This window comes from Dermacentor andersoni, chromosome 5, assembly GCF_023375885.2.
Source record: "Dermacentor andersoni chromosome 5, qqDerAnde1_hic_scaffold, whole genome shotgun sequence".
NCBI lineage: Eukaryota > Metazoa > Arthropoda > Arachnida > Ixodida > Ixodidae > Dermacentor > Dermacentor andersoni.
The window spans coordinates 140,166,326-140,193,815 of NC_092818.1; the positions used below are offsets into that span (position 1 = coordinate 140,166,326).

The following is a 27,490-nucleotide window of genomic DNA, read 5'->3' on the forward strand; positions in this document are numbered from 1 at the left end:
CAAGATGGTCGCATCCAGTACCTTGACTTGTGTCTTATTTTTCATGGAGCGCGCGTGTGCTGGCAGTACAAGCCACGGTCGAAAAAACAAATTCTGAATTATCAATCGGCCCACTCCAAGCTCGTAAAAAGAGCTATAGCAAAAAACTGCATCCGCTCTGCTCTAGACAAGTCTTGCGAACATCAAGTTCGTGACAGCGTCGACGCCCAGCTAAGGCGTCTGGAGAAGGCCGGGTTCTAATCGTGGCCTCGGTGGTAGAGAGCCAGATTCGCGAGGCAAAGGCTGGTGGGAGGCGCAGGCAGAAAAAAGACGCACGCCCGCAAAAACGCCCTGTCGTAGTACCCTATTGGCACCAGGTTTCTCACCGCCTCAAGAAGGTTGGCGACAAGTGCGGGGTGCGTGTTGTGTTCTCTGCACCGGAAAAGCTGGGACGAATGTGTCGCCTAGTAAACGAATCCCAGAAGAAGCCAGCTTGCAAAATAAAACACACCAAAGCCCTCGTTGATTGTGACGTCGGCGTTGTGTACAGTATTCCCCTCGCCTGTGGGAAATGCTATATTGGCCAAACCGGGCGCTGTCTGAATGAACGCTTGCTAGAGCATCGCAGGAATGCTACATCACTAAGGGGCGCTGGTCATTTAGCCGACCACATTCGCCGTTGCTCGCACAAGCCAGCATGCAAGGCGTTTTTCGAACGAACACGCTTATTGCGCAAGTATAGCAATCAGAAACACCGGGAAATATTTGAAGCGTTTTGTATCTACAAAGAAAATGATTACTGTGTCAGTGCTCCTTCTGTTGCACTCGGGACAAAAGAAATTGATTATCTCAGGGCAGACGCTGTGTGTCGAACCAGCAAGGTAGGGCGGGAGATGAACAAGATTGGACTGAGTGATGTAAAAAAGAGAGGGAAAATTTTTTCCAATTTTTTCCTTTTTTATTTTTGTTTTGACACCTCTGATAACCTTTGCCTAGACCAAGGAAATATTTTTGAGTGGTCCTGCGCACTAGCAGTCCCCCACCCCCTCCCCCTGTGTACATAAAGCCCTGTTTTCCATAAATAAAATTCAGTTGAAGTCCGGCGTTCGTGTTGTCTTTCTCTCCTCGTCCTTGTCCAAATGTGCGCTGGAACTATGTTTCAGATTGATTGCCGTTGCTGTAGCACGCACAATTGGTAGTCCAACACACGCACGCATAATGCTGATGTTGTGGGTTCAGCTCCCACTGGCGACAAGTTATCTTATCATACACTTTCATTTTCCCCTTTATTATATTCTGCACTTCAATTTCAACCAAGTGGACCAGACCAGCGAAAAGAACTCTAAAAGCAAAACAACAATTATATAAACATTAGAACCATTCTTCACAAGCAATAACTGTATTTTTTACATTCTAATTTTGTTTTGAAGGCTGGTTGCTTTTTGGCGACTGTTGCATATTTCAGTGGCCACCCTCCTTCCAGTGTAATGGTGGCACAATACTTTGGTGATCAATGCAGGTTAGGAACTGCAAAGAACATGAGATTGAAAGGCCTTGAAATTGCTCACATGAGACATGGTGTTTTGTGAGGGCAGAGTAAATGATATTGCAAATCTGAAACTCATAATATTGCTGCTGTTTATACAAAAAGCATAGTTCTTTACTGCTTCTTTTTGCAGACTTTTTTAATTGTTTACCTTTTGTCAGTATACAAGTTATCTGTCAGGCTAAAATACCATTGTTTTCATTGAAGTGTGTGTGGATTACCAAGCCACTGGAGTGTACGGCATGAAAGTAATGTGGCCTGTACAAGTGCTGAAGTGACAGTACTCATTGCATATGTGTACAGCAAGACACCTGCAAATGAAGACTGAGTCAGAGTGTTTTTTTCTGGTTACAAAGGCCTAGTGCGTGCATCTGGCACACATTCGATTGAAACTATGACATACAAGTGCTTAGTTGAATTGCAGTAGGAAAACTTCTTCAAAAGCTGCATTGCATCTTGAGCTTCGTTGCATCAAAACTTGTACAGATGTTTAACTGTATTTTCATAAAGGTTTTACTTTCTCGTTATGTTGCCTTAATTGGCTATTGAATTCAATGAAAATGACATTGGAAGATGGAAAAGTTTACATATTTGAAGCAGCTTTATAATATAGCAAGCGCTTCTCATTGCCATTAATTATTTATTTAGTGGAAGTGCCTCCATGAGGTATGCTACTTTCTTACAACTAGTACTAGAGCTTGTTGCCCATATATTCATTACTTTTGATGAGTATTGGAAGGGTTCTCTGCAATATGTGAAAAATGGTTGAATCTAATAGGTTTCAAGCTTTCTTAGGATGAGAAATGTTGATGTTTGTTAATTGTCATTACAAAAATTAATTGATGCATGTGGGAGATAGTCTACCTATACTGTGGACTTCCGTTAGTTCAATGCTGATGGGACTGATGAAATTGACAAGATTATCTGGCCAGTTGAATTAAACAAGACACAGGGAAAGAAAAGCCAAAACACCACTGATTCATTTCCTAGTATTTGCCCAATTCTAACATGCTCACAAATCAAATGGGCGACCACCTTCTATTTGTTTAAAGTGGAAAACTAACTAAAAATCACATTAAGCCTCCTAAACAAAGTAGAAATCTAATGGGCCCTCGAATTTTAACTGGAAAAATATGCATTGCAGAATGGCAGCAGGTTTTTTTAAGTCAGATTCGCTGCAGTGCTCACATGTTGCAGTAGAGCATACAAATGCTGTGAAGGCGGTTTTGGTTTCACATCCAGTTGCACTGCAAAGGCAATTTTCTGCCCATTTTTTGTGGGAAAAGAAAGAAAAAAATACATTGGCACACATTGGCTTGGGTAAATACCTTAATCAGACATTGAGAGCTACAGTTATTGCTAGAAAATATTTCTATGGCAAGACAGAAATAGGAATTTTTGACAGGAGATGACAGGTGATGACTGTCCCCTAAGCTCCGCTGAGACAGCCGCTGTCACTAAAGGGGTGGCGAATGTGGTCACCATAGAGGTCAGGTGCATGCGTGCTGATTGGCCAAGTTTGAATTATCTGGTGAAAGCCCGTTTTAGGATTGAAATAATGAAGCTATGGGCCCATCGAAAGCCATGGGGGCCAGCCAAGACCTTTGGTTGGCATCGAATCAACCGAAGTGAAATTAATGGAAGTTGTGGGCTCACTCTACGTGTGCTCGCACGGTGTCGGTAAATCTTCCATAAAGGGGACTTTGTCATACAGCAGTATCAAGCTTTTTCATTGCAATGATAACATGTTAAGGAGGCACCATCTGTGACTCCGGACAATGGACATGAGCTTTTCATGTTGAAGCTTGGAACTTACCAAGGATGAAATTTGACAGAGCGAGCTGTGCCAGCGCGAAGGTCAGCCACGGTGTTCCTGCTCTACTCATATGACTCGGCCACACACTTCGAGGCAGTGCAAGCCCTGTACCAGCTCCTGTCGAAAGTTCCTGGCCTGCGTGTGGTGTTCGATGTGACTGATGCCAATGACATGGGAGCCCCGCATCAATGGCTGCCTACGTGGCTGCATCGTGCCGATCACATCCTCCTTGTCATATCAGCCGGTGTCTACGAAAAGGTGTGTGCAACGAAAAATTCTCTAGTAGTCTGTTAGCATACACTTTGTGCATTTTAAAGGGACACTAAGGAGAAAAATTATTTAAGCTGTATTAGTAAACTGCCCTTCCATAATATACAAAAAAAAAAGCCACTCACCGTGAGAAAAGGTGTAGTAAGCCAGAAGAGACGTAAAAACGAGACAAATGGCAGCACCACCTCGAAGTTCCTGCACTGGCCTACTGTGACATGATGGTTTTTGACAGTGACTGTTTACGCCCAATTTTTTATCAGTGAAGGTCCAAGGCACTGCATTTTAATGAACCAAAAACTGAAATTAGCAAGGTCACCTGTGAACGCTGAGCTCCAGGCCTAGTTTGGGAGGGTATTGTCACAGTGTAGTAGCAGGGAAGAAGCAAACACTGGCATGCCGCGAGTTAACTCTTTAAGGTCGAGACATATAAATACTCCGAAAAAATGTTTATTTTCTATCTAAATGTGCCAAATACATCGAGACTAAGCATAATCACCAAAAAGAAAAAAAAATATTTTGTAGAAATTTTTTTCAACTATAAGGGGAAATCCCCAGGCAGGAAACTGGAAGTGGGCTTCACCCTGAATCACGTAAGGCTTCATTTGGAATTTATAGAGGCAGCTCTCGTCATATGGGAACCATAATTGTGCATTTCATTCGCTTTACATCACGTGTGTGACATCACTGCAGTGGGAGACCTTGCATTGGCCTGTTTCCTCCGACCTTGCTTTCAAAAGGCAGCGAGTCACGTGTCAAACTTCTTTTTCTTCATCCTGTGTTTCTGCTCCAAACCAACAAATGATGCTTGCTGCCTGTCATTCAATGTTGGCCGATGACATTTAGCCAGAAACTTCGTACTCAATACTGAAACTAAGCGAGAAAACAAACATTTTTTCTTCTCATACATTGCCTGTAGCACTTGTCAATAAAGGATAAGAACATCACTTATTATTGGGGAACTCACGTCCAGAAAAACAAGCAACAATCAAAACGCAACAATAGCAACGAGTACAGTCATTGATATTTGAAGTGATGGTCATGTCGGTCTGCTATTATACTACAAGTGTCACCACGCATTCCAGAGTGACTTAGTGCTTCGAATTTGAACTTATGCAACACTATTCACGTTGTGTGCACAATCTAATGAGCAAAGATTCTTTCACTATAGAATCGGCGACAACACTCAGGAAACTTTAAATGCAGTAGGCACATCTTACCTTCAGCGATAACCTGATAACAGTAATAATCTGTTGAAATATGGTTATTAAAAAAAATGGAGCAATGTTTGGGTGAGAATATTTAGATACACAGAGAGCCATGGCCCACAATCTGTTGTCCCTGACAGACAGTACGTCAGCTAATTCTTCATCACTGAGCTCCATACAGGTACAGCAAGCAAAAAGAGATTATCCTCCTCATTCGTTGGATTCCAGATAGGGTTTACTGGCGACTGTCAAACAAGGGAAGCAATGAATTTTATTGATTGGCTGACTGATAGAGCCAGCAGCAAAAGGTGGAGGAGCAACACGTGTCATCACCCTCTGCAATCTCGCTAACAGTGAGCAAATTGCTGCTATCCTGTAGCAGACTTGCTCCAAGTGGGGGTGCCACTGGCCTTTAGTTTTTGTAACATGCTGCGCTTGGGAAACCTTCACATGTGTGGAGGTGCTTGCAGTTGTTCCTTGTACAATCCCCTGGGCTGATTCCTGTGGTCAGGATAGTGCTTGTTATGGAGGCACAGAGAATCCAAAAACAGCGTAGTGAAACCTTATCAGGGGCTTTTAGTTGTAGTGCACATAGCCTGTACCAGGTGCTTCTTAGCTGAAATGTAGAAGTCAAATTCCATTTGTTTTGATGCACTGCCAGTGAATTGAACTAACATGGCTAGCTGGCTGAGTTGGGGATTGAACATATTCCTAGGGGTAAGCAGCATAACCCGGACGAAGAACAAAAGGAAGCAGTGCTCGTATCATTTACTTCCTTTTGCCCTTCGTCTGGGTTGCGCTGCCCACGCCTAGGAGCAGTGACTTGAGCAGGGCATAATGTAACTGGCTGTTTGTACCTGCAATTTTTTTGTTACAGGTAGAGAAGCATATGAGGCCTGCACATGAGCATCACCCTTGGGGTGACCTTGTCACGCCTGCTATCTATGACATTGTGCGACTCCCTGACCTCCAGCAAAAGCTGGTCAAGGTAAAAACCTCCCAGCACTGTCATTGGCCATACTGCTGACTGCTTTTATTTGCAGTAATACATCATGGCTAAAGCTTTTCTAACAATGAAAACCTGAGAGCAAGCTAAGGACTGTGCAGTGAGCGATAGCATAAACAATTAGTATGGACATAAAATTAAAGAGGCACTGCAACACATTTTGAAAATGGTAAGGAAACCTTTGTAATCTCTAGTCAGTGCTGCCATCAACATGCGAGCCAAATATTATTTTTATGCACACAGCAGGGAGCCTACAACCTCACATAATAGATTGTTCTCTCCTGTGGCTTTCAAGGCCCCGTCTCTTTTGCCACCATCAGTGACATCATAGCCAGCATGACAGCTTGTAGATGCCAGCCATTGGGCCATTATTTATTACTGTGAGTTACTCTCAAATAAAAGCTTGCACACGCGAGAAGAGAGAGAAAAGTCTAATGGAACACAGAGAATTTCGCTGGCTTGTGTAAAGTTGCCTACATCCTACAACTCGTGGGGGAGGGGATGAGGGATTGAAGTGTTCTATGAGAAAGAGAGGGCAAAAGAAAAGAAAAAGGTTTGGAAAAGATGGGCTTGGTATTTAAATGTGGAATTATGTTCACTATGTTACATTGAAAATGAAGGCTGTGTGGAAAGAAAGTTTGGTCAATCTAATGTGTACCGTAGACTCTCTTTAAAAAGAACCTCAAGGGACCAGGGAAATTGGTTCTGTTTATCAGGAGTTCCATTTACTGAGAGACAAAGCTGAATACAATTGCGTGAATACAAAACGAACCAACCATAAGGATGGTGTTTCATTTAAGAGGCAGTTCCATTTAACTGTTTCGTTACTGCGAGAAAGAGGTCGTTTTTTATAGGTCACAGAAAAAAATTATTTACCACTACAAATAACATCCCAGCACACATTGCAGCATAGCATATTATACATAATGAAATGCTCTTTCTAAAAACATACGTTGCCAGCAAAAAAATTTATTCGGTAAAACAAAAATTTTCGAAAGCACCATTTTTGCTGCCAGTTTATAAAAACAACAATAAAGAAATGTGGTGATATCTACAAGAACATTAATATCGAAGGAAATTCAGAATATACATTTCAAAGATATAACCCAGGGGTACTGTCTGAAAAAATAAATGCTCAGTGCACTGGCGTTCTTCGGATACAAAAAAGAAACTAAGACCAGTTCATAGCTCATGCCAAGAGGTAAAGCAGTTCCTGGATTTTGTAAAGCATAGGTGCACTCTGCACTTTTCCCACAAATCGTTTGCTTTTTGTTGAACTTTGCAGTCCTCGTAACACATTTTGCAGTTCCCCCTTGTGGGCACTTTCTGAGGATGGTCCGACGAGAAGTCCAAGGAATGTACTTCACCAGTTTGTCTAGAGTCCTGCACCTCTTCCAGGGCTGATCGCTCTCAGCATAGCTGGGCAACTACAATATTATGCATCCAAGCATATCTGTTTGCATTTTTGCAGATTGTCTTTATCACTTCTGCAGAAAAGAAGAGTGGAAAGAAATCCCACGCCATTGTAAAATGCCTTGCACTGATCCGTAAGTGCTGGGCCGAAATGTGCTACGGGCGGCCTTCTTGGCTTGAACGGAACTTTCTTTGCTGCCGATGGCAGCACATCACAACCAAGCGAAGTATGCACCCTGAAAATAATCAGTAGAGCTCTCGGGTTGTGCAAAAAGATCGGCAGATAAGCGCACACAAGGAAGGAAACTGCTGAAGGCCATAAAGAAAATTCGCCAGTGAACAGCTGCAGATGTCTCATGCTGACTCAAAACATCGTCGCTGTCAGAGCTTCAATCTGCTTTGCTGTCATCTTCGGAATCGTAACTCGAGTCCTCATCACTAAATTGAAGTGTGGGTGCAGCATAGTTTCGAGCACAATGCTTTTCTTGCGACGCAGCTGCACAGGACGACGCCATGAGAGCGACTTTCGATAACTGCGCAGTGACACTGGCAGCAACTCTTGTCGGGATTTTATGACAGAACCGAAATCGAAACTCTTGGGAATGGGTTGAAAATGCCAGGTCCACATGTTGTACATGCGGCGGACCTTCTGAAATACACTGTGGCAGAATAAAATGACTCGAACTGCAAGCCAAAGCTCACTAGTGATCAGCTGGTGTCATTTTCGGTTAATTATCACCGCTGAGCACTGTCGGACTGCAAAGCCGGCAATATAATTTAATTCTTGATTTGCTGGAAGTCATCTGATTACAAAATTTTGATGCTAGTACAGCGTAATCGTAAGTGGCATGCTTCTTTCTCGTACGCAGCAGAAGGTGACAGATGTGCCTCTTTTTGCTGAAACATACGCACATTAGTTCGCTAAAAGGTCCGTCGGAAATCACACCATCACTGGAGCATAAAAATTTTAACTGATTCTGAAAGTGCAGTGCCTGTACTTTCCTGTACATTCAGTGCCTGTACTTATTACTGGATGGCCTTTAAGTAGATAAGAAACGGCTCCAGCATGTCGAAATCAGCGATCTGAAGCATCGATGACCAGCAATCGATATGAGTAGGCGTGGTAATGAAAGAGTTAAGCGATTTCCATTTATCGAGATTCCACTCTGTGTTGTGGTGGTGACACAGTTAACAAGGCTGGGAAAAGACACTTTGCAATTGTACTATGATACGATACAAGATACTCGGGCAACAAGTATATGCGATACAAATACAAGATACTACCGCAATTATTGTATCCAACATGATACTTTCCACTTGTGTCTTAAGATACTTCGATACATTCGCAAATTTCTATTATAGATCTATATAATGTAGCAGCAAACGCGAATACAGTCGCTGACTGGTTTTTCGGGCTCCAAAAATTCGCACATGCTCGATTATTTGGTCTGCTTCGCTGCACCGCCATTCTCCCCATAGACCATAATGTATAACAACTGCCGAAAGTTCGGACACCTTGCAACCCCTCGTCTGATTTTTCGGACACTCCTTGAGCCAACTCGATCGAAAGCACCATGCACCGACTCTGACCGGTGCATGGTTCGACTTGCTGAACGCCATTTTTGTTTTGAACGGAGCCTCCTTGCTACCCCACGAAGTGGCGCTACGGCAAATCCCCGCTCGTCATCATCGTTTCTGCCTGGTTCGTGGCTACAGCAGTTTCGGTCTCAGCTTAGTAAGCCATGTCAAGACAATCCAGCAGCTGATTTGTTTGTTTCTTCGTGCACGACGCTGTGAGTAGGCCACGTTTTTCATTTGTGCGACGGGTATCAACGTGACGGCTTGGCGATGTTTGCTTTGTGTGCTGTGTCGAGGTTGCAGTGATGCAACGTGGCATATGGAAACATAGCATCAAGTGTCTAATGGCACCGACAGTGCCCGCGCAAACTGCGCTGGGGAATGCTGGCAAGCGGGTGCCGGGAGCCTAGGATTTGTCACCTTCAAATGTGCGCTATGCTGATGCCGAAAGTGTTCTGCCGAGACCTGTACAGTGGTTCCAGACACCGTCTCATTTGGCAGTTTCACAGCTGCTGCTGTACTGACATGCGCAGAACTCGATGACGGCAAGATCATTCATCAGGTTTCTGCTGCACCGCCAGACGATGACTCCGAGTCTGAAGATGACGCACCATGTGCTACGCTGCCGTCGCACACGGAGCGCGCACAAGCAGTGACTGTGCTTTCAGCTGCCTATAGTGACCGTACAACCCTCTCCGAGATTCAGGCTTATCTGATTGCTCGTAAATGGAACAGTGCACAACGGCGCATTCACAATTTTTTTAAAGTCTACTGCCAAGCCCGAATAAATGCATGGAAATAAAGGATTTCTTTTTTTCTTAATCTGCTTTTTCGGACACCTGTTTATTCGGACATTTCCGCAATCCCCATGAGGTCCGAATAAACAGTCCGCGACTGTACACAAGAATGTTTGCTTGGAAATTCCTAACTCCAGTCAACCTTGTTTCATTTGAATGAAATGTCTATTAGTATCTCAAAAATTCCTTGGCTTTTTTTCGTTCATTTCATTCCGGAACATTTTTTGGGGGTTGCTTTAGCTGCTTAACATGAAAGCTCCTTACAGACTGCGCTGTCAGCGGTTTTCGCATGTCGCTTTTGTAATTGATCGGAGTCGCCGTTCTGCTTGCCGACCAGCTAGCGGGTCAGCATCTAATTACAAGAACACCAGTAAGAAGCCCCTGCACGATGGCACAAATACCGCTGTTACCTTGTGTGTACACATATTACCGTTTATACAATACCGGATCACCGGACAGGTGTACTGCAGCAACAACGCTGGTAGCAGACATTTCTTGGGGCGCATTGTATATACAGAGAGCACACAAAGCTGCAATGACCTTTCATATTCTACTTATCTGCATATTCTACATAATCATTAGCATCCAATCTTTTTACGATTTTTCTTCTGTGAGAAATCTTGTGCAATGCAAGAATGCTTTATGTAATGTAGTCCAAAAAATAGCTTTTGGTGCTTGTGAGCAACAATGACGTACACGAAATAGCCGCCTTATGCGCAAGTCTTGCAGAAGCAGCACCATCTGCGTGTTGGTTCACGACAGTGAAACTTACATCGATGAGATCTTTCAAATCACTGATGCGTGAAAGCCACCAGATGCGAGACAACCTCATTCGTGCATTCTTAAGACTTCGTAACAATGTACGATGCAGGAGAAACTCCTATAATGACACTACAGTGGCATCATAATTTGTGCGAAAGACACCGCACGCATTCCTGAGTCCGGAGCATAGTACGGTAGCTATGAGCAAATGTCATGGCACCTATGCAACTAAAAAAGTCGCAGTTTCACCCGAAAGCTGAAGCATCGATTACGCTAGCAAATTAGTGGGACAGTCTTACAAATTAAGGATAGTAGTTTTACCTGCCATATAATCTTGTGAACATAGGCATACTAACTAGAATTACTAGCAGGGTGCCACGCGCGCACATGCAAACATGAACACATTTCGCTCGATGACCGCGGAAACTCTCTGTCAAAACACTGGAGTCCGGAAGCGCGGCAGCAACAGCAAGCAAATCGACTTTCTTGCAGGCGTCTCGCATCAACACTAACTAAGCTGTGAAAACACAGCATACGGGCAGACTCTGTCCCCGTCGCAGATCGCTTTCAAGACACAGCAGCTCGGAGTAGAACACACCCCCTCTCACTCCCCTCCTTTGGAGCCTTGCGCACAATGGAAGACGGCACGCTTTCTTCCCGCTTTCCTCACTTGCGTGTGCAAGATTGAGCCACGAACACCGCCTCAACCTCGCCGCACGCTTTCGTTCGCACATACAGCATACGGCACATTGCAACGATTTTATTGCCCTTAAGCTTTATACGGAATCTCACTGTGACGCCGACAGCAGAAATATGCCTGGAGTGTCCATATTGCTGTAGCAATAAAGCAAAAAGTCAAGAAAACGAGAGGTCGGCAGTGTGCAGACGTTCGCGCACTTGTTTTTGTCGAGATGGCATAAGCGCCACCACGTGACTCTGCTCCACCAATAGGGATGCGCAGACATCATCACCTGCCCTCACTGGAGGGCTCTGGTGGAAAGATAAAAGAGTGTCGCTGCCTTTAGTTGTAGTATGCAGATGGCTCAGTGACAGCAGTATCAGCTTTAGAAGCAGAGTTCAGCCAATGTTTATATTTTCGCAAGATGGTGTTGCAATAGCCAGTATCTTGTATCTTAAGATACACGATACATTCTTTCATGTATCGGAAATACAAACACTGATACAAGTCTTGCCAGACGTGTCATGATACAGATTACAGATATAAGCTACCCAAAGAGTAAATAAGATACATAGTATCTAAGATACATATACGGTATCTTCGATTCTGCCCAGCACTGGATATAACGAAGTATTTAACTTTTTACAGCTTATTGTCTATAGAGCACCATGTATTTAAAACCTCAACATAACGAACTGCATATATACAAGATTTCAATATAATGAAATTTCACTGTCGGCCCTAAGAAACGCCGAGACAATAAGTGGAAACTTCCGCAGGCGCAGATGGTCAAATGGCTGAATTACAAGCAGCTGCTTGTGAACGCACCTCTCAAATTGTGCGCCACGTGACCAAGAGGGACCGTCGAAGGGGAGCAACACCATATTATGTATAGAGTCCAAGTGCGATACAATCCTATCGCGCGCCGCGCGCTGTTTGCTTTGGGTGTGGGTGAAAGCTTGCAGGGGTGAGCCAAGAAGGACGGCGGCTTGACGAGCGCTGTTGTCCCGTGCGTGCAAGGGGAAAGTGGGGAGGGGAGTGAGCCCATGGTAATGCAATGGCAGGGCAAAGGCTGTCTGCCATGCGTCTCTTTCTTTAATGCAGCCATGTACGCAGCCACGTTTGCAAAGAGTGGGAGTATTGATATGGCATGGTATCATATGCTCCGTCTTTCTGCAGGTTTAGTACCTGGATCTTGCCTTATCTCAAGTTTCGGATATGTATTGAAGTGAGAGGCAGACAAAACATTTGGTTCCCACTGCCGGGTGCTTTTTATGGTATTGTCGTCCCACTGTAGGCGACACTATGAGCCGCGGGGGTGGAGTGAGCTCGAAAGCACAGCTTTGCCTCATACGGCCGATGTGAAGATATCGTCGACATGGCAATAGAACCGTATTTTTCATCGCCAACTCTCAAATAAAAAAAAAAGTACTTTTTTCTTATTGAAATGTTCTTTTTCCGATTGCCCTGGAAAACTTTGCGACCCCTTTGGTGTAAGAAAAATCTATTGGCGACATTATTATTTGCATAAAAGGGCAAATTTCCATATCACAAAATTTGGATATAACAAAGCAAATGGCTGATTTTGCCAACTTCGTTGTATCAAAGTGTAACTGTGTAGCTTTTTCTAGAGCTTGAAAGGCAAGCTAGTATCCCGAAGACATGTACATGCCTCTAATCTCCTTGCAAATGGGAAAGTGTTTGTTTTTGATGCATTCCGCCCGTCCTGCCACCGCTGTTTTGTCACCCTCCGGCGTTTTTCTCAGATGCCAACCTTAAGGTGCACTATGGATAGAATAAAAAATAAAAGAGTAATAGATAAAGCATTGCTATTGGGGCTACTCCATCCAAGAGCAAATGCTGTGTTGAAAAGGAATGGGGAAAGTAAACATGCCATCTGTGAGCCTCTGCACTAGAAAGGTGTGCACGTGGAGAGAAGAAGAGGAGAACACTTTTTAGCTGGTGTTAGTTAGCTGGTGTTAGACGTTGGTTCCGGGCGGTCTTTGTGTACTTAACCCGTAACATACTGGTGGAGGTGCTGTGTACATGCACCCTGGACCAGAAGTCTCTGACGCTATTCCAGTTACCTTGGAGAGAGCCTCCAGAGCTAGAAACAACCACTGCCTGGATGGACTACCTCTGAAATTTAACCTCTTGTCATCCAAAAGCACGTCCACTACCACAAGTCATGGAAGCCAGACTCTCGATGCTCAATCTACTCCCTTCCCATGGGCTCTCCAGACACCACTGATACCTAGATGGTTCCATGGTGATGTTCTTGAAGATGTTGAAGATTGGCTAGACCACTTCGATTGAGTTGCTGACTTCAATGACCAGCGTGATGTCTGGAAGCTGCGAAACATCTAATTTACCCTCGAAGACTGCGTGAACTTGGTACAAGAACCATAAGGGCTCTTTCATGACCTGGCAGGAATTTCGCTGACAGCTCTGTGATATATACCGCAGTGCCGAAGGAAAGGTAAGAAGGGAAGAAGTCTTTTCTTCCAGGAATCAGTAGCCAAATGAAAGCATTTTCGTATTTTTTGAACACATGCTTCGTCTTTTTCGACGAGCTGACCCCATAATGCCAGAGCAGAAAATGGCATGCCATTTGACACACACAGTAAGATAATAGCTTTTTCCCACACTATTGTGAAATCCCTTGACAACCACTTTCGTGAGCGAGGCGACCACAATGAAAAGCATGCTTCGGCAGCATTCATCACACTACAAATGCCACGGTGTCGCGGCTACTGCATGCTCTATCGCATCAGACAGTGAGAAGCAAGCTCCCACAGATCTCATACGCAGTGTTGTGCACGACGAGCTATGGCGACTTCTGACAGTGAGACACCAGCCACATGTGACAGCATTCACAAACGTCATTAGTGGTCAAATTTGACTGGCAGTGCAACTGCTAGCACCGCCAAGAGCTGAATTCTCCGTCATCATGTACGCAGTGGCATTGCATACTCCTGTGCAAGCTACAGGTCACCATGCCAACCATGGAGTAGGCCACTCACTGGTCCTCGCTCACACCTCCGCATGAGTCATCCGACTGAAGACCGAGGAGTAGCAAGGCAAGTGTTTGTTGCTCATCTGATAACTACCTGCTGTTTTATCACTGTGGCAAGGCATACGTATACCGCGAGTGCCCTTATCATCAACATGGTCTCTGCATCTTTCGTCCTGATGCATATTGCCCACGCTACAGTGAGCACTCACGTGAGATCTAGGCATATGTAATGGGTCAGCGGAGCCCTTCGAGCATCCAATAGTGCCAGCAGTCCCTGTCGCCATCTCCTCAGCGTTCCTCACAACCTACCCTGCCTTCGTCTTATGTTTCTGGCAGTGGCAGGCCCCCAGTCCCACTCAGGGTAAACTAGGAACAGCGACTTTTGCGGGTCAGGCTACTGCTCATTGAACTGTAAACGAACCTCCTTTGATGCAATGAACGAACCATGACCACTTCTGACTGACCTCTGACACCAATCAGCTAGTTTCTGCTGACATCACCATTTATAATCAATAATTACGCAGTTACTGCCTTCATTGACACCTGAGCCAGTTATCCAGTTATGACCGGCACATTTGCTGGTCATTGCAGAAAGTCATAACACCCTGCAAGGACCGAAGTTGCACACAGCAGGTGGCCATCTTGTGACGCCAAATAGAATATGTACAGCATGAATTAATATTTGTGGATCGACATTCATGGGATATTTCCTTGAACTACCTACGTGCTCTAGACCAGTTATCCTGAAAATTGACTTTTTTCGTGAATACGGCGGGGTTGTAGACCTTCGCGACCTACTCGTGACATTTGCAGATCCTCATTTTCCTGAAATTATGACGCCATTCAAACTCTGGACGCAGCCTTATACAGTTTTGATGAGTCAATTGCACTGCCACCTCGGAGCAGCCTCTTTGTCAGGGTAGAGTGCAGACATGGTGTCCATGAAACCCTAATTGCTGAAGCAAATTTGTCTGTTCTTCTGTTACGGCAAGCCTCCATCGCTTGAGAACTGGCAAACACACCTATTCGTAACAAATTTCAGCTGTGAATATTGGCATCTCACAAAGCAAATGGCCTTTATCTACTTTGAAGGAATTGCAGATTATTCACAGGATACCTTAATATTAGCTGCAGTTTCATTGCTTGATCATCCTGCCAAGGCACTGATGAGCACTCTCAGTGTAAACCCAAGCCTATCAGCAGTGCAAAAGGAGACCCTTCTGGATATCCTAGACTCTTTCAGAGGTTGCTTCACTTCAACGAGCAAAGTCAACCAGGCACTGCTAGCCAATCGTAGAATCATAACGGAGGCCACCAAAAGACCCGTCCACCAACATGCCTACAGGGTGTCACAGAAAGAGCAAGACATTATTTGTTACCAAGTTCAGCAAATGCTTAAACAACCTTCAACAAGTCCTTGGGCTTCGCTGGTTGTATCAGTGAAAAAGAAGAATGGAACTTTGCACTTCTGCATGGACTATCAAAAATAAAAAAGATCACCAAGAAAGATATTTACCCTTTGCAAAGAATAGATGACTCCTTGGACTGTATCCGACATGTTCGATACTTTTCGTCAATGGATTTGCATAGTGTCTACTGACAAATAGCAGTTGATGAATGTGACCGTTACAAAACTGCATTTATTACTCCAGGTGGCCTATTTGAATTCAAGGTGTTCCCTTTTGGTTTGTGTTTGGCCCCAGCTACATTTCAAAGGATGATGGACACTGTTCTGCCAGGCCTTAAATGGCAGTCATACTTACTATACTTAGACAACATCGTGGTCATTTCGGATACGTTCAAGCAGCACATCAAGTGCTTTCAAGCAGTTCTTAAGGCCATTTGAATAGCTGGTCTTTGAAGCCGAAGAAGTTCCACTGTGGGTACAGAGGACTCAAGTTCCTTGGACAGTATGAGCCCAGGCCCAGAGAAAACCAATGCCATTACCACAATTTCCACGTCAACCAATAAGCATGATGTTCACCAATTCTTGGACTCTGCGTACGCTATACAAGCATTTTGTCGAAAACTTTTCAAATATTGCTGAACCGCTAAACTAACTCATGAAAAATGACATCGCTGTTCGGGGCATCGAACTCGGTCATTTCATAGGGATGCAGACACAGAATTGCATACAGACGCCAGCAACGTTGGTCTTAGAGTTGTGTAGGTCCAATGGAGAAAGGTATTGAACTTGTCATTGACTATGCAAGCCATGCATTAACATCTGCTGAGGAAAATTATTCCACTGTCGAAAAAGAATGCTTAGCAATTGTCGGGGCAATAATGAAGTTCCGACCATACTTGTATAGCTGGCTATTTAAAGCGGTAAGCGACCATCATTCGCTCTGCTGGCTCGCAAAAGATCCTTCAGGTCATTTGGCACGATTGAGCCTTTGTGTGCAAGAATTTGATGTCACCATCATTCACGAGTCCAGACACAAGCACACTGATGCTAATTGTCTCTCACTAAATCCCGTTGACAGTGGCACCACAGACATTAAGGAGGATGATGCTTTTTTTTCTACTGTGTTAGCATATGATAAGGCCCAGCAACAGTGGGACGGCATGGTGATGGGCCTTCCCATTGACTACCTTAAAGAACGCCCATCCAGCCTTCCTCGAGATTCTGCATATTCACTATCCTTGTTTTGTTTTTGGAATGGAGGCCTTTATAAGAAGAACTTCGATCCTTACCAAACGGCTTACCTGCTCGTCACACCGACTGCACTTCTTGACAACATTTTACACGCTTGTCATGGTGAACTATCACCCAGGCACCTGGGATTCACGCATACACATTGGAAAGAATTTGTGCTTACTACTGGCTACGGCTTGTAAAGACTGTAAACCAATACGTTCACAGGTGTTGCAACTGGCAATGACTTAAGACTCCTCCTATGCACTGAGCAGGACTATTACAACCCATAACCATTCCGCAAACACCACTTCAGTAGATTGGTAGTATAGACCTGCTGGGATCATTCCCCACATCTTCGTCTGGCAATTGTTGTATTGTAGTTGCTACCAATTACCTCACTTGGTACTGCAGAAGAAAGGCACTGCTACCGCAGCAGAACTTGTACATTTTTTCATCCACCACGTCCTACGCCACAGAGCCCCACCAGTAGTCATCACCGATTGTGGTGCAATATTCAATGCAGAGATGCTAGAAGAGGTTTTGAAGCTGAGCAGCACTGTGCACTGTAAAGCAACTGCTTTACATCATCCGTTACGTCATCCCCAAACGAATAGGTTGACGAAGTGATTAAACACGACTATCGCAGATATGCTGTCGAAAGTATGTTGCCACAGACCACAAAAGCTGAGATGATGTGCTGCCTTTTGTAACTTTCGCATACAACACTACCATTCAAGAAAGTACAGGCTTGACCCCTTTCCACTTAATCCATGGTCAAGAGGTTATGAGAATGCGGGATGCCATGCTGTTTCCCGGCATGTCCGGAACATTCCATTCTGATGCTGCAATTTTAATTCAGCATGCTGACAAGGCCCTTCAAATTGCATGATATTGTTTTCATTGTTTCCAAAGGTCTGATGCTCACTGCTACAATCTTCGCCACAGAGAGGTTAATTTCAATCCTGGTGACGAGGTGTGTGTGTGGACACTTATCCGACAGCGTGGTCATTCGGAAAAGCTATTGCGTCGGTATGTCAGTCCTTACAACTTTGTGCGGCGGCTCAATGACGTTACCGGTGAGGTCCTTCCAGAAGGCACATTAAGACGTTTGTCATCAGCCTCAACCTGAAGCCGTTCGCATCGCCAGATAACAATGTGTCTTTTCTCTGGGGTGCATGTGGTCTATTGCACTTGTTTCATTTATTTAGTCACTACTTTCTTCTGTTTGCTTTACTTAAGAACATTAAAAAGTGCGAACGAGACATGGACGAAAAAAGCACATATACACGTGCACGCACAGGCACTACTTCCAGCAATTTATTCTTGCAATCATCCGCCGTGGTTGCTTAGTGGCTATGGTGTTGGGCTGCTAAGCATGAGGTCGCGGGATCGAATGCCGGCCACGGCGGCCGCATTTCGATAAGGGCGAAATGCGAAAACACCCGTACACTTAGATTCAGGTGCTCGTTAAGGAACTCCAGGTGGTCCAAATTTCTGGAGTCCCCCACTATGGTGTGCCTCATAATCAGATCATGTTTTTGGCACGTAAAACCACAAAGTTTTAATTAATTTCATTTATTCTTGTAATCCTGTTGCTACTTTACATGCAACTGATCTCAATGTGATCTGAGCAAATCAGCGTGCAGAACTGAAAAATATACACAAGGGCTTGACAGCCTATCAGCCCTAAGTAATCCATGTTGGCACACCGAGAAAGTCAAATTCTTCCACTGTTAGTGTGATAGATGGATGCTTATGCACATTTCACCCATCTTTTCGATCTCTTCTGCTTTGATAATCTCTCTTGTAAGGTAATTCTCGCTTCAGCCTGTTCACGCTTTTTAGCATCCTTACTGGGTTACCAGCATACCAATACTGCTACTCCTGTTTTATTTCTTACCATCGAGAGGATGCTTCTTTGGGAGAGGGAGTAATGCCACATGCTATCTGTGAGCCTCTGTGCTAGGAAATTGCACACTTGGAGAGAAGAGGAGGAGGACACTTATGAGCTGGTGTTAGCAAAAAAGTTGGTTATCGGCTGTGTTCGTGTGCTTCATCCATGACAATATTCATTCTAAGGCATTTTACTCATTGCAGTGTGTCCCCAGGTTTGATGAGTATTTGTAGCGCATTCTTAAGAGACAGGAATAAGGCAATATGAATTAGTGAACACGGTTAGCTAATATTCTAGCAAAGGATAATAGGAAGAAGTAAAGTTGGGCAGGTCATCAATGTCTAAAATGGATGACTGGTTAGCTATTACAGTAACAAAGTGGTTGCCAAGGGGAGAAAAGCAGTCAAGAATGGCAACAGGTAAGATGATGTGATGAGGTTAGTAAATTTGTAGGCACAGAAAGGGGGTCTTCTGATGCAGGGCAAGGGTAGCAGAAGATCTTACTAAATGGCCTTGATTCTGTAGTGGACGTTAAATAGGCTGAAAATGATTACCCTCACTGCAGGTATTGATGACTGGTACCCCCGAGACCAACGTGCCAACATCCTTGTTCACCCGAGGGGTGACCTTCAAGCTTCCAAAGCACACAAGCCGAATGCTGCACCACCTGTTTGGTGAAAACCAGTGCCGCTCGACCCTGCAGTGCATGGCTCGGCACCCACTGTGGCCCGACCCCGATTGTGAGCGGGCTTTCCGTAAGAAGCTGGAGGGGTTTGAGCTGCCGAAGAGTATCTGAGTATCACAGGCCCTGCACATACTTGGAAAATTTGCAGGTGCAAGTTGGACTTAGTTGGCGCAGGACAGGGGTAATTGGAGATCGCTGAGAAAGGCCTTCGTCCTGCAGTGGACATAAAAACAGGCTGCTGGTGATGATACTTGGCAGGTAAGCAGAAACATTGCAGCAAAATTGTGAGATGGCCGAGTTTGTTGAAGAACTTGTTCTTTGCCACACTGGTGTGTCTGAATGAGATCTAGCTCATAGAGAGCTCTTTGTCTTGCTTTTAAGGCAACACATTTAGACTCCTGATTGTAGTCCAAACATTCTGACCACTGAGGCAGTTCAATTTTGAGGGTCTGGATGTGATCAAGCTCACAGAACCCATCTGCCTCTTCTTTCTCCTTGGGGGAGGGAGGCAACACCTTTAGACTTCCAAGTGTGCTCCAATACATTCTGACTGTTGATGCCATTTAACCTTGTGCACATTTGTGGACCAACTGTCACACGTCAACTGTCACATTGTTGTGTATGACACAGATGTATGTCTCATCCATGGGCTGTTCTAGAATCTGTCCATATTCATTTATTCTCTTTCCTCTCCTGCACTTACCCTTCTGCAACCCCCTGCCTTTTTTTTTAATAATAATGCAAAAGCATTATATGCACGATTACACAAAAATCCAGCGGTGGCAGCAGCGCCACCATGCGATGGTACCAAAATATTGCCCCATGGCGCAATGAGTAAAAACATGTCTAAAATCCTCAGATTGACGTCAAATTTCTCAGGCAGGTTCCTGTAAACAAAGTAAATGAATGGCTTTGAAAAGAAAATTTTTGGTAAATTTCAATCTGGGTGGGAATCAAACCCGGGCCTGCAGCGTGCGAGGCGAGCACACTTCCCTGATGCCGCGACGGCTCCACAGTTCTGGCTGACTAAAGTTGTGCCTAGTGCTTGTGTCATTGCACACATCACGTTGCAGCCATCTGGCAGACTAAAGGTGTGTCCTAGGGCGTGCATCATTGAGCACGTGATGGCACAGCCAGTGGCGGGGGAGGTGGTGCCACGACATGTGTATGTAAAATGAGTGTGTAAAATGAAAAGCGTTAATGTCCGATTGAATGCTACTGAGTGGTCCTTCGAGTTATGAACTCCTCACGGGCAAGCGAGTGCAATGAGACGCTTGACGCTTTGATCTGGCCTTACTGAGGCGCACTCAGAACACAGGCGAGAGCTTGCACAGACAAGGAATGTGCGGCAAACATTTTTTCACCAGAGGGACTATAATGCTTTTGCATTCCCAACAGCACTCTTAAGTGTCTCTGCTGAACTTCTTTTTTAATCTCTCTCTCCTATTCAGTCATTCAGGCAAGCTTAATGCCCCTTGGGCAATTGTCTGCTAGCTTTTCTTTCTTCACTCCATGATCATATAAATGTGCAACCCTAATAATAACAATGTTTGTTAAAGGACACTTTTTCTACCCAACAAGATTGAGCACAAAGGCTTAAACACAAAATGTGGGGCAGTACAACTTTCAGTACTTGCGCATGATAGCTTCACTTAGCTTCGTTGAACTCGTTACTGGTTTACAGTTGCCTCATGCACTTGTGTGTGGTACGGCAAAGACTATGTGCACTGCACTTTTTTTTCACCTTCATTAAAGAAGGCAAGGCATTTTTAGTGAAAAAGATAAGGGAGCATCAGGTGAGTTGTGAGGCCCTTGGTAAGTCGCGAGGTGAGATGTGATAGTTGAGACATGGACAAAATAAGGTGGGCAGTTTTGCCTACAGGGTAAAGCATTGAAAGCAATAGCAAGGTTTAGCATTATATTGAAGCTTCTCGGGCGACATTCTAAGAATACATGGGTGCGACATGCGACAACTTCTACTTCACATCAAAAGCAGCGTCCTGTCAGCTACATCTCGCAGTGCTGGCATGATGAGGAATCCTGCCACTGGCATTACAGGCATCGCACCTCAGTGATGTACGAGATGAGACAGAAGGAAAACAGTCAGCATTTGTAGCTTGAATTGTCCGCTCAGACCATTGTACTCACCAAAGTTGTGGTATGCACATCTCTGCCCAGCGGGAACTGCTGCACCAGGAACATTCCAATGTAACAGTGCACTTTGTCTTAGGGCATTGAAGAAGCTGTTGAGGCATGCATGTTGACGTGTATTATAGTTCGGTGCCTTGTAAACGTTTTCTTCTTTACATTATGTGTAAAATATTAGTTTAAGACTTCATGCAAGTTTCTTAAGCATTGAAATCATTGAGGTGCTCATCCTGTACGGTGGTTCATCGCCTTGGGAACACATATTTCTATAACATTATTCTTACTTTTCCTATATCATAAAGTTGTCTACTTAGCAAGATGCAGCGCATGAGAAGTTTTTGATTACTTACTGCAACAACCTAAACATAGTTTGTGTCACAAAATTGGTCCGTAGGCTAGGTAAAAGCTAAGGACTCATCTGTGTGAACTGAAGTGGTAAGTGATTGTAAAATTATCAGCTGCTGTAGAAGCTAATCGATTTCTTTTGTCACTGCGCAGCCAACTGCAAAAGTTTCTCGAGCATGGAATTAATGAGAAAGCAAAATTACTTTGTGACTTCTACATGCAGCTGGAAGTATAGGTAATAAATGCGGTAGCCGTACAGAAAAGTAGGCACTGATCTTTTTGATTCCAGGGCAGGCATGTTGGGTTTTCTTTTTTTTTTCAGATTTCGTGCTTTGAAAGCTATTGCTGCTAGCTGTTTAGCTAATAAATATGCAGTGTTGTTCTCTCTTCTTTTTTTTTTCCTTCTTTGGCATTGTATATTTGACATATTGTATCTTGCAGTACATCTTGCGTTCCTGTTGCAAATGGATTCATTCCGCAGGTTACATAGTGATAAGAAATCTGCTGGTAATTGTGTATATTAGAAGGCTGAATGACTGAGCGTGTTACGTGATGTTGACTCGTGTTATGAACCAGACTGAATGTTGTAAAAATTATAACACTATGTCTGCACGATTTCTTCAGCTAAACTTCTGGCTAGCTAACACTCAAATTTCATACAGAGATGGCATTTCAAGGCAAATGCAGTATAACAATAGTAGTACTTCATTTGCATGCATTAGTTGCCTGTTTTGTCCAAAATTAATCGGAAGTATGCGGTCGCCTGCGGTGACATCAGATGCAGAAAAATGTAGGCTTTGCAATAACTAAACAATAGCACCATTTTTCACTGTAACATCAAAACATGGTGCACACAGTTTTCTGCCTTAACAACAACAGTGTGGCACAATTGTTACAACACGTCAATGTCATAATCGTTTTTGTCTTCCATCACTTCAAACAAGGTGTGTTTCTGATTTACTCAACATGGAACTGGCCAAAAATGGACCTGGGCGTGGTATCAAAACTGCATGAGCATCACGGAGTTCTACTTCTGTGGAAAATTTGAGCCGAACAAGCCAGCAGTTTAGCAAAAGCAACCAGGGATACGTGACAATCATGCTTACACAACATTTGGTGTGTGTGTGTATTTAATTTCAAGGTTTTCCTCTTCATCCTGTGTCAGGAGCTCTAATGCAACTAGTGTACTAGGAGCAGATGTTTATGCATCGAGTTTTTCACATGCATTCTGTACACTGTCATGCTTCAAGTGGATCGACAAGCCAGGTTAACGTTTCTACATTGAATGCCTTATTTTATTTGTTTATTATCTCACGACGTCTTCACTTGTTTCGTAGCTCTCAGGTGACCCTACAATGACTGCTAAGACTGCAGTCAAGCTACAGTACGAGGATAAGAGGTATCTAGTAGCAGCAAGCATCAGGGCCTAATTATTGCTATTGTTTGCCACTTGTGCTTGAAATAAAGTTGCTGTAGTTGCCATCTTTTACGTCTTGTTGCATTCCATCTAGTGCCCTAGTGTACTGTTGTTCTTTTTCAAACCAATGTACCCACTCCACTCGGGGCCCCCTGAGGGGAGGGAGGGTATTGGAATTAATAAATAAATAAATCTTAGTATTGGTACCAGAGTGCTCTAAAAGCAAAAAAGATGGAAACACCACATGTGTTGAAAGACTGTAATTATTGTGTTCCAACTCTCTTGCATCTGTTTAGTTTTCATCACTGTTGCCCCTAGTTTTCATCACTGTTGCCCCTACTTCATTACTGTAATCATTTACGTTGTAAATAATTAGCTTTTTTCACATGTTCATGCCTTATGAATTTCACTCGCTTGTACACATGGACAACGCAGTATATTTGTAATCATTGCCTGTTATGCTTTCAATAAAATTGACTGTTTAGTTGTCATAATGAATTAAGGATTTTTTCCTCATAAACTTTGCAGAGTGTTACAGCTTATGTGGCGTAATTGCTTGGATAACAATTGTATTATCATTCTTACACACATCTGCTTGTCTTGGAGCCTTGGATGGCTTTCTTGTCGATGTCAGGCTAGGTGATTGATCAGTTAATCTTATGAATACTTTATTAATGTTTTTCAAAGCAAGTCTCTCCTTTTACGAGGTGATTGGGTTGAAGGAGTGAAATTAGCTGACAGTCTGTTCCTTAACTTCTACTTCAGCTTGCCTGAGTATAGTCTCCACATTTTAGTAAGCACTGCCTAGGGCAGCAGGATATCAAGTACATCTGGCTTGTTCCCTTGTATAGTAGACCCGGAGGCTGCAATCTGCAAACCTCAACACATGCAAGCTGTGGCCTTCGAGAACTGCAAGCCAGAAGCACTTTTACTTGCAGTAGTGAGCAATATACTTAGCACTGATTCGTGAAGCCTTGTCTGAAGCCTGGTGTTAGTCATGCGTGCCTCTGAGATATCTAGTCACGAAAAATTTTTATTTTTGCTTAGTGCTTAAACGGTTTTGTCTCTTTTATAGAAAAAAAATTGTCGCAATACAGACAAAGCAGGAGTAAATTCCCTCCCCTAGCCTGAAACTGAATAGGGCTCAAGCCATTACTTTCAGACTCTTACAGACGAGATCTTACCTCACCCCCAGAGCGCTTAGTTGTTAGTTGCATAGACCCCAGCTTCCCTCAGTCGTGCTCCAAATGGGGTCACGCATGCTGCTCCTTCGACCACATGCTCTGGCTGTGCCCGTACAATGCGAGCAATACAAGTCAAAGTGGGACACCTTGCTGAAGAGCTCGGTAATTCATGCACCAACTGCAGGCCGTCCAGAGGGCCTGCAACATCGCAGAGAGTCGCCACTTCCCAGTCCCATCGTGGGCGGACCCACCAACTTGATCGGGGAGTAATTAAGTTCCTCAGGACACTTCAATAAAGTTTTTGTCAATTGTAATTTGGAAAGGTGGAAAAAAATGCAAAATTACGCTGCATGTAAATCTCTAAGAGTCTAAGGCACCAGCCATCATTTGCTAAGTGCACGCTAAAGATGGTGCCACAACGCTGCACCACAGCAGTAGATGCAGATGCTTCAGCAAGTGCTGCAGTATGTACACCATGATCGAGCAAATTTGCCAATGTACACCTGGAGTGGCGATTGATGAAAATGTGCATACATTGTAGAGCCCTATGTATCGGAGACCTAAACTTGCCATGGCAAGTCCTTTCGCTTGCAATTTTCTTCAGAGAACCTTTACGTTTTGTTAGAACCATGTTCTTAACAATATTGATTTCACGGCTATATAACTGTCTAATGTGAAATTCTCAGTACTATCCTTTTTTTAAATGGCATGTGTGTAAGTTAACGACCAATTGGTAACTAAACTGATTGAAGACTAGCAGATATTGACTTCAAAATTTTTATTGATGGTTAGCACCAGTGCATCATACTTCTGAAAGGATGCCCGCTCTAGTATGCTGATGTGTTTCAACAGAATCGCTAGATGCTGCACTGTTGAGATATGCACATGCCAGGGGAGCTGCGCTTGCGCATTGGTTTTGCATGGACGCCGCTCACTGAAACGGCTTGGGTCACTGAACCTATAGATCCCTAGATAAAGCTTCTTACTGTATTTGGACTTCTTGGGCCATTTACCCCATTCACCTTCATTGCCCTCTCGCTATTCACTGACCTATCGCTTCTACCGTCGTGAGATCAGCTTTTAGCTTTTCTGCAAAGCTAAGTAGCCAGATCATGTTACAAAGCTAAAACAAATCACAGTGATGTTAACAAACAAATCACAGAGCAATAAAGCATAATTGCAAACTTAAACACACCTGAAACAAAAGTTTGGACGAAGTTCCATCTGGCTGAGGTGAATACTGAATGTTAAAGTGCATAGCAGTACTGGTCTGAGGAAAGACAGTGTGGTTCCCTTGAGCTCAGTGTAAATCTGCCCCTTAGCAAGTGTGAATTTTCTACCCTTATCCTCCTCTGCTTGGCATAAGAGTTTGTTTTGACCTTCAATATATTCCTTAGTGTACTATGAAGTGTTTCCAGAAGTTCGTTTGGCATTCATTTCAGACAAAGAAAAGCAAAAGCAAGCCACCAAAAGAAATTCATGCAAGCTCTTACTTTGCCTTAATTGGACCAAAAGTTTTGGTTGTTGTATCCAAGCCATCATGTTACCCTTCAAAACTTAAAAAGGCGCTGGACTTCTGCTATTGACCAGCCTTCTTCGGTAATATATTTCCAGCAATAAAATTGTCTGGCTCTTGTAAACAGTTCTGCCCTAAGAATATTTTATGAATACAGGCACTGGACTGTGAATGTTCGCATGTTTGTCTGCACGCATGATCACACTGTTGTCTTTCCTCTATTCCAGCCGTTGGCAGCAACAGCATATTCATGTCCACTGTAGAAAGAATGTCTCACAATAGTCTCCAGTTACCTCTCCTTTGTGTCAGCGGACTTGGTCCTATGCCTGCAGATTTCCTTACTTCACTGCACCATTTAATTATCTTCTGTCTTCAACTGTGTTTTCTATTCTGGGCACCCTGTTCTCTGTAACTGTAATAGACCACCAATATCGTCTCAATGCATTACTTGAAGTGCTAACATCAACTAGAATACAGCTACCCGCGTATTTGATGATTCATACTACTGTCTTTCTGGCCTGAAAATATTATGCATAGCATTTTTCTTTTATCCGGCAAATTTCAGCCCTATGGCTTAGTATTGGCTCAAAGCAACGGGTGGATCATTCACCAGTTTGTCATGATGTAACAAAGCACCATAACAAATATACTTTTTTTCCTTTTTCAATTTACTGATTATGTTCTTTTCTTGTCAAGGATATCGGTAAACCACTGTTTATTACATTTCTCAGTACAGGGTGGCTGAATGCAGTGATTACGTACTGTTCTTTTCAAGGATATGAATAAGCTGCTGTTCCCGACATGCTCCAGTGCAGGATAACAAACAAGATTCAATCCTGGTTAATGTCCTTTCTTTTTTCTTTACTCTTTCTTGGCTTACAAACAAGAAGCATGTTACCAGTGATAATGCTCAGCATAAGAGGTGTGCCAGTCCTGCAGGATCCCATGGTCACTGCTTGCACAGTTGGCACGCATAAGCTTAGCACATGCCGAGACCAAGCGAAGTCGTTGAAATTCCTTACGCAACAAGTAATTGAACTAAAGTTTGTCATGATGAGAGTAGCACCGTAATCTACAGCTTGACAATCTGAGGAACATTTGAACTGTTTTGTGCTGCCACCTGCTCTTACTTGTTTGTTGTTCAGCTTCTGCTGCAGGTGCACCCATTTGCATGACTGGCAACCTGTTATCGGCACAAATTTGTCATTGCTTCTCTTTCACACGTGTTTTGAGTGACCGACTACTACGTCGCTTTTTACTATAGAAGAGCGTTTTTGTAGAAGTTTATGCAACTGTTGTTAAAACTGAACTACGAATCAGCTGCACTGTAAAGTAATAATGTGTATTGTAATAATGCAATGATTCTATTCCAGTGCTATTCCTTTTCACACTTTCAGTGGTTTGACACTTCGTCTACATAACCACCAAGATCGGCCAGTTGTGAATGGTGGATAATAAAAAAAGGAACAAAACCAATTGAAATGAATCCTTACATTATACCGACCTTGCTTTCTGGCAAGATATTTTGTTGCCATACTGGCATTGCAACAAATATATTTAAATGAGCAAGCTCAGCTGACCTGTGCAGTGCAT

At 43.7% G+C, this 27,490-nt stretch overlaps 1 protein-coding gene across 3 annotated transcripts in view; it reads left to right on the forward strand.

The window, feature by feature from the left end:
- The window catches only part of LOC126531262 (uncharacterized), a 54,601-nt gene extending 27,138 nt beyond the window's left edge, over positions 1-27,463 (forward strand). For 2 of the 3 annotated variants that reach the window (XM_050178714.2, XM_055071051.1), the window contains exons 9-11: positions 3,361-3,599; positions 5,694-5,804; positions 19,168-23,691. In XM_050178714.2, coding sequence (XP_050034671.1) covers positions 3,361-3,599; positions 5,694-5,804; positions 19,168-19,398 — 581 coding nt within the window. In that variant the 3' untranslated portion in view covers positions 19,399-23,691. Of the gene's footprint in view, positions 1-3,360; positions 3,600-5,693; positions 5,805-19,167; positions 23,692-25,823 lie in introns of those variants that run through there. The other variant, XR_008612640.2, reaches the window with a different exon arrangement.
- The last annotated feature ends 27 nt before the right edge of the window (positions 27,464-27,490 follow it).